This window comes from Anopheles aquasalis, chromosome 3 (assembly GCF_943734665.1).
Source record: "Anopheles aquasalis chromosome 3, idAnoAquaMG_Q_19, whole genome shotgun sequence".
Taxonomy (NCBI): Eukaryota; Metazoa; Arthropoda; class Insecta; order Diptera; family Culicidae; genus Anopheles; species Anopheles aquasalis.
In genome coordinates this window covers 23,861,596-23,869,095 of record NC_064878.1, presented here as the reverse complement: position 1 = coordinate 23,869,095, position 7,500 = coordinate 23,861,596, and the positions used below count along the sequence as shown (strand labels likewise).

The following is a 7,500-nucleotide window of genomic DNA, read 5'->3' as shown; positions in this document are numbered from 1 at the left end:
CAAGTCCAGTTCCTGCAGTAACAGTAACCAGCTCAACAACAATAATCCTCCGACGCATCCGCATGCGACCAGGAATGGACGACCGGCTTCGTCGGTCATCACATCCACCGTACCGACGACGGAAGCCACCGAAGCCACGGAGGAGTACGAGCTGGCCGATGATGCCGTTTCGTTGAACGATTTCGAGACCGGCTCGGAGGTGACTGCTAAGCCGGAAATGGAACCAGTCGATCCGAAACAGCTGATACGGGTCAATGGGAAGGAAGAGTTCCCGGTCGAGAGGAACGGTGGCGGTGGCGGTGGCGGAACGAACGGAAACGAACGATCCACCGTACGTAGTAGCCAGCCAAAGGCCACGACGGTTGTAGCAACGCAACACATTAAAGAACACCGGGAAAGGCGCACTTCCGGTGGCCGTACCGTCGTACAGTCGACGGTACGTGAGACAATAACCAGTGGCGGAGCCGGTAGTCGCTTTTCGATGATCTATCGCCGGAGCAAATCCTCTTCTGCCACCTCAGTGACAGCCACTAACGTCGTTTCGTCGGGAAAGGAGAAGAAAGATGATAAACGAAAGGCGGATATCGTACGGAAAGGGAAGCATGATCACACCCCCGTCCCGGTAGTGCAGCGAGAGCAACAAGCTAGTGAGAAGAACGTGGAACAGTCATCCGATGAAACAATGTCCGTTCAGCAGAAGTCTCCACAGGACAACGGTGATCCAGCCACGGAGCCACCACCACATCCAGAAGAAACTAATCAGAATATCAAGGATCCTCTTTCCACCGAACGTGATATTAATGGAAATCCGGGTTCTGAGGGTGTTACTCCTGCAGCGGCACCGGCCACAACGACGACCGAAGAGACTACCGAGGAGAACGATTTGAGCAATCGTGCCATTTGGGCAGCGTTGAAGGATCTCCGGGCGAAGAAGGAATGCTCCACGCTGCCGAAGATGAAGAAACCCAGCTACAACAGTTTCTACGAACGTCCCTCGATCCCTGGCTGTACCACCAAGCAGCAGACGCAGCATTCACTACAGCAGCAACAACAGCAGCAGCAGCACCATGGTTCCCCTGCGGTCACCACCATCGAGACCATCCCGATGCGGCGCACTCCGGATGGCACCAACATCTACTATCTGTGCGATTACCATCCGAAGCGGCACCAGGGTAATAAAGGTTTGGAAGTAGTTTTTTTTTTACGTTTCAATCACACTTAATTCCTATCTAATTGTTCCTTCTCGCTGTTTGTTGTTTCGTTCGTTTGCTACATGTATTTTGCTCTAGATATTGCATAGTTTCATTTCAATTGAGCACGCTCTGTATGTAGTTCTGTAGTTTTTTTCTTCTTCTATGTCTCACTAGAAGTCCAATTCAGAGGAGAGAGAACAGTAAAGCTTTAGAATCTTGGCTGATACGTGGCTTCTTCCTTTTACCAAAATGTTTATCTCGGTCTCTCTTTTGTTCTATCGTACAGAGCTAGACGATGGAGCTTATAATCCACTCTGGACAACGAAGGGATTTACCCAAACGTTCCATTTCTGGAAGGAGAACCGTCGGCAGCAGTCGACACCATTGAACGCGTTCTTGACGTACGTGACGCTTCCCTGGTGGAGCATTGCCAAGGGTAAGTACATCAGTTCTCCAGCGTCTCTCTGCCGACCTGCGTCCATCTTTATGTCTTTCTTTCTATTTCGCTAGATCTTCTGGACCACCGAGAGCAACCGATTCTAACGTTTTAATGACGTCAAGGCGCAACGTGCGTGACAGACCTCAACATATACACACCAGAGCCGTATTTTAGCGTCACAAACTCCTACGTTGCGTCCGGGGGATGTAATAGGGCGAAAGAAACAGTGCTCGAACAGTGCTAGTCACATCACGAATCTTCCGATCACACGATCGATAGATTCCCACTTAATTATACAGATAAAATCGAACAAACTAAGCCAGCAAAAGATAAAGAGATAGCGCCGAGCCGAGCAGAACGTGTTCCGGGTCGCGGTGAACACACTTTTCGTGATTTCCTCCAACGGGGGGAAACGCTAAAGCACATTCCAAGGGATTGACATGTGTTAAAGGCCAGCTCTTTTGCTTTAAAAATGGGTTTTTAATCTCTTTTTTTTTACCATTCGGCTAATTATTTCTGAATCTCAACACTCGCTCCGGTGAGCATAAGACAGAGTGTTACTCTGTACACGGAGCTCGAGAGAAAGAGAGTTCCAGTGATGGACCGTAACATCCAGCTAAAATCCAAAGTTATCCGTTTGCAATGTGCTCTCTGGCAACTCATTAATAGGTCGATTGGTTTTGTTCATCTATTCATCGCCGGTCGATCGATCAATGAACCGATCAATTCGAACCTTCTTTGTTTATACGGAGCTTCTTTGTTTTATACTAAGTAGAAATCTTGATAAACGTACTCATCACTCTCATTGTCAGCTTTAAATTTTTAATCCGTTTGTTTGTTTGATTGGCTGAGTGGGATTGGTTACGTTTCCAAATACTTTTAGTGTGATGGAGAGTACAGTAGAAAGGGGCAACTGCATAAATTTCATCTTACTCATCGATTGCTTCCGACACAAAGGCAGGCATTAATTAATTGGGGGGTAACTGGGATGTATACACTTAATGAGGAAATGAGAAAATAAACTGCAACATTGCATTCCATAGACATTTGCAAAAAACTACAACAACTAACGCGTTTCTACGACGTCTTTCCAAAGAGTTCCCATTCCAATAGCTGATACTGCGGACACGAAGTACCACACCACTGAACTGTGGTGATGCGCAGTCAGCAATAAAAACAAATACGGAAAGTCCATCGGCCATTGGTTGATAATCGAATCCCGAGCATCGGCACTGATCAGTTTCAGGGTCTCGCAGTACCGCATCCCATGCTCGACGGGCCAGCAGCTCAGTCGCTAATCAACTGTACCACGGGCTGGCTGACTGGCTGCTAGCTTTCCGTTGTGTTGTGCCCGCAGTATCAACAGCAGAGCAGTGTGTTTGATAGTGAGGAATCGTTGGCCAAGCAGAGAAAAGATCCGAAAAGCAGTTCCTGATAAGACAGCGATCGGGAAGTGTGGCCCCACGTGGCAAAGAAGCAACAAGGGAGGCGACATGGCTCGCGGACCAACTATTTGGCTGGTGGTTTCGGTGCTGCTCTTGGTAATGCACAGTATCGTTGGTCAGCTGGAGGCTTGCAGTAAAATACCATCGATCGACGGGCGTCCTGTGACCAGCAAGAAGCAACCGGGAGACAATGGTTACCGGCTTGCCATCCGCGATGAACCGCAGGGTTACGAACCGGGCAAGATATACAATCGTAAGTAGCAAACCGGCCCCAAGATGCACAAACATTCTAATTGCGAAAGTGAGACGAAACTAACGAAGGGAGAAATGTGCAGCAAGCTGCTGCAAGCCGGAGGAACTAGTTCATCACTGATAATTGCTCACTCGCTCACGACACGGCACGCCATTGCTGCTGGGCAACCGAGGTACGGACGGCCTTTGGCTAATGACGTCATCCCTTGAGGCCCTAGCGCATGCTACTCTTTACGCTAAGAGTGTATTGCGGCGGGGGGTTAAAGTGCAGTGAAACAAAGCGATAACCATCATCATGATACTGCTCAAGATGATCTGCTGTGGTTCATGTAAACGAACAAAATGGACTTGGCGGCATAGTAAATGAAACTGAGCAACGATGCGCTGTGATTCAAGCGGAATAAGCACAACTGTAGCTCTACTTAAAGAGTTACGATCAGGAAGGAATCATCATCTAAAGACCTTATCGTGTCCTTCTCGTCTCGTTATAAATGTTGAAATATAGTCTTAATGTAAGCGTTATTGAATCATCTATAGCATCGCTCATCATGGTCTTACGAATGCACTTACCTAGATAGTGTACCGCTGAGTAACATTTTTCTCCTCTCCTGTGTCCCATCTTCCCACCAGTATTCATCGTCGGTTCGCGGACGCACGCCAAGCTGCAGCAGTTCACGTACTTTACGCTCGCCGCACAGGCTAAAACCGGCAGCCGTACGCACATCGGTGGACCGAAGCGCGTAGGACGGTTTCAGCTGTTCAGCGATTCGCTTACCAAGTTCCACGAGCACTGCGTCAACACGGTCACCCAGGCGGACGATTTCCCCAAATCCGAGATCCAAGTGATGTGGGTTGCACCGGCCCGTGGGTCCGGTTGCGTAAGCATCTCGGCGATGGTATACGAAGACGATCAGCACTGGTACGCGGACGACGGTGCGCTCACGAAGGTACTGTGCGAGCATAAACCGAAACCGCGGATGCAGAAGGGCGAATGTTGTGCCTGTGACGAAGCCAAGTACAGTGTAAGTAAACGTGAACGCTGCATGATCACCAGCATGATCACGCTTCCGGATTCGAATCTCAGTTTGTCTTCGAAGGTATCTGGTCGAATGAAACGCACCCGCGAGACTATCCGTTCGCTATCTGGTTGACTCACTTCTCCGACGTGATCGGTGCGTCGCACGACACGAACTTTTCCTTCTGGGGCGAGAACCACATTGCCACCGATGGGTTCCGGATGCTGGCCGAGTGGGGTTCGGTGCGCCTGCTGGAGGAGGAGCTCCGGGCAAAGGGTCCCCGTTTGCGGACACTTTTCAAGGCGGCCGGTTTGTGGTATCCTCGGGTGAACGAAAATACGACCTCCAGTTTCCGGGTCGATCGGAAGCACCACAAGGTATCGATGGCCTCGATGTTCGGTCCCTCGCCGGACTGGGTGGTGGGCATTTCGGGATTGGATCTATGCCGTGCCGATTGTACCTGGACCGAGACGCTCGATATCGATCTGTATCCGTGGGATGCTGGTACGGACAGTGGTATTAGCTACATGTCGGCCAATGCTGAGACACAGCCACGTGAACGTATGCATCGGATCACCACCCTGTATCCGGAGGATCCACGAGCACCGTTCTATGATCCGACTTCATCCACCATGACGCCGTTGGCACGGTTGTACATTCGACGCGAGCGGCTTATGGCGCGGAACTGTGACGAAGAGTTTCTGCAGGCGCAGGTACTGGAAGTGGCTGAGAATGAAGAGGAAGAGCGGCGACCGGAATGTGCAACCAGTGAGTATAGTGCCTGGTCACCGTGTTCCGTAACGTGTGGAAAGGGAATTCGTATGCGCACCCGGAAGTACCTTCAACCGAACAAGGCTCGCAGTGTGGGCTGCAACCGTCAGCTGACCACGAAGGAGATGTGCGTTGCACCGGTACCGGAATGTGACGGGGCACAGGGTTCGGCCACCGATGGAGGAGGCAGCTCGGAGGACATAGGTAACCTGGCACCAAGTGTGGACGAAACCGGTGAGGGTATCGGTGTCTGCCGGACAACGAAATGGAGCGAGTGGTCCGAATGTTCCGTTAGCTGCGGGATCGGTGTTACCATGCGAACACGCACGTTCGTAGAGCACGCAGGGCGGAAGAAGTGTCCTCACATCAGTGTCGGTAAGTAACATGACCTACGAGAGAGAGAGAGAAAGACATTAATGTTTGTTCTTCATGATCTACGAGTAGTTGAGAAGCAAAAGTGCATGCAACCCGATTGCTCGATCACCGAAATGGAAGCTCCTGATCCACTCTGCCCCGTCACGGCCTGGAGCGACTGGAGTCCGTGCAGTGCAACGTGCGGCCGTGGGGTGATGATCCGCTCTAGGTTGCTGCTGTTGGCGCCCGAAGATCAGGAACGTTGCAAGAACCGGATTGAACTGAACCAACAGCGACAGTGTAGCGAGAAGGCGGACTGTCTGTTCGATACCTTCACAGCGCAGGAGATCTGTTCGCAAGCACCGGAAGCGGGTCCATGCCGAGGAAGCTATATGCGTTACGCCTTCGTCAATAACGCCTGCGTTCCGTTCGAATACGGTGGCTGCCGAGGTAATCGCAATAACTTTGTCACCGCCGATGACTGCATGCAGACATGTGGGACCCGGGGACGAACGGTACCGGTACGATCGACGACTGCTGCGACGGTTGAAAGGACACGAACGGCCACCGGTAGAATCCGCAGCCCGTACGACACGTTGCCCGTCGACTGTGTGCTTTCCGATTGGTCTGACTGGAGTCCTTGTTCGGTGTCCTGTGGCACTGGACGATCGGAGCGAACTCGCACCATTATCACACACCCACGCAACGGTGGGCAATCCTGTTCACCCCGCGTCCTCAAGCGCCGAGAGTGTACTGGTCCACCGTGTGCCTAAGCGCTCCATAGGGTGCCTTGATCGTCGTTCGATTCGACTGACTTTCGAATAAAGCAAGTAAGCTTCGAGCATCATAGCATGCTTTCTACTGTTGGGTTGTTCTTTCATTTTTATCGTTTTCCAGTTAAACCATTCGGTTAATTCGATATCACGGTTTATTCCACGGCTTTTTCACTTTTTCAATTCAATTAACCCCCTTTTCGACAAATTCCCGAGCACAAACAAAACACACGCACCCAATTCGTTAGTCCTAAGAGCAGCGTTTTTTCTTCTTCAAATTAATTCCCGTCCTTCCAGGGGTGAGCTTGTGGTAGCTGTCTGCCCATGTGTGTTCTGCGTGTGTTTGTGTATAAATATATGTAACAATACAACCAGCAGCTTCCTAGGATGGCGTCGCAACTTTGCCATTCTTTTACCACCGCCCGCAGGCCCCCGGTCGGCTCCAAAGGACGTACTGGACCGTCAACAGAGCAGCACCCCTTACATCGTAGTTGGCGGTGGATGGTGATTTACTAAATTGGTTGCTACGCTTAATATGTATTGCATTGTCTTTTTCTTAAATCATCCCTCCTCCACCACCTACCGGACTAAGCCGATTGGATGATGGATGAACGGTCACCTCCACTCATCCCTACCGGATGTGTTAGTCGCACCGCGAACTAACTGCTAACTAAGAGACGGCACACTTATCGGCACCGTATTGTTGTTTGCTAAGGTGTTTTCGGTGTTTTGTGATGCCACAATTCAGCGTTTGGTTCAATTCAACTTAGGAAATTAGGATCAAACGATCAAGAAGAGAAGAGAAAAGGAAATTAAAAAAAAAATATTAAATCATAAACGCCCCCTAAAACCACACCTAACACTCTTCTATCCTGAACACAATATGCTCATGCACATATTGATGCACTAACCAATACGACGATACTACGGTAACACAGCGTTTGTACCCAGCCATCTGCATCCCTCTCATAGCACTTCCGGTGAGTATTGCGGCACGATAATCGCTACGCTACTGGAGGGTGGGGGGCAAGATCCGTAGCAAGATTTCCCTTTGTATCTTTGGAGGGGGGTGGTGTCGGTCGGTGCCTAGACACGATGTGGCCGCCGTGGTGAGGACGATGGTGTGACCTTCGGGCTAGCGCTATCCTCCGAAACTGAACGTTGCGTAAGACCGTGCGGAACGGTCAGGTGGCGCTCAGGAGTCGTTGGATAGGAGCTTCGACTGTTGTTGTTGATCGTCGATTGTTGCTGTTCGTT

General features: G+C 50.6%; 3 protein-coding genes across 8 annotated transcripts in view; 2 read left to right on the top strand and 1 right to left on the bottom strand.

The window, feature by feature from the left end:
* Positions 1–2,731, top strand: part of LOC126577852 (uncharacterized protein KIAA0930 homolog) — a 7,423-nt gene extending 4,692 nt beyond the window's left edge. For 2 of the 4 annotated variants that reach the window (XM_050239832.1, XM_050239834.1), the window contains exons 5-7: positions 1–1,181; positions 1,480–1,629; positions 1,704–2,731. The exon at positions 1–1,181 is cut by the window's left edge and continues 727 nt beyond it. In XM_050239832.1, the coding sequence (XP_050095789.1) occupies positions 1–1,181; positions 1,480–1,629; positions 1,704–1,744 (1,372 nt within the window). In that variant the 3' untranslated portion in view covers positions 1,745–2,731. The remainder of the gene's footprint in view (positions 1,182–1,479; positions 1,630–1,703) is intronic. The other 2 variants (XM_050239833.1, XM_050239835.1) reach the window with 2 other exon arrangements.
* A 161-nt stretch (positions 2,732–2,892) lies between these two features.
* Positions 2,893–6,350, top strand: LOC126577853 (spondin-1). Its single transcript, XM_050239836.1, has 4 exons — positions 2,893–3,330; positions 3,960–4,351; positions 4,414–5,491; positions 5,561–6,350. The coding sequence occupies exons 1-4, from the start codon at positions 3,126–3,128 to the stop codon at positions 6,241–6,243; spliced, it is 2,358 nt and encodes a 785-aa protein (XP_050095793.1). The 5' UTR covers positions 2,893–3,125; the 3' UTR covers positions 6,244–6,350.
* Positions 6,351–6,375: 25 nt separating this feature from the next.
* The window catches only part of LOC126573983 (cholinephosphotransferase 1), an 11,559-nt gene continuing 10,434 nt past the window's right edge, over positions 6,376–7,500 (bottom strand). For all 3 annotated transcript variants that reach the window (XM_050233848.1, XM_050233844.1, XM_050233849.1), the window contains one exon: positions 6,376–7,500. This exon is cut by the window's right edge and continues 5 nt beyond it. In XM_050233848.1, coding sequence (XP_050089805.1) covers positions 7,330–7,500 — 171 coding nt within the window. In that variant the 3' untranslated portion in view covers positions 6,376–7,329.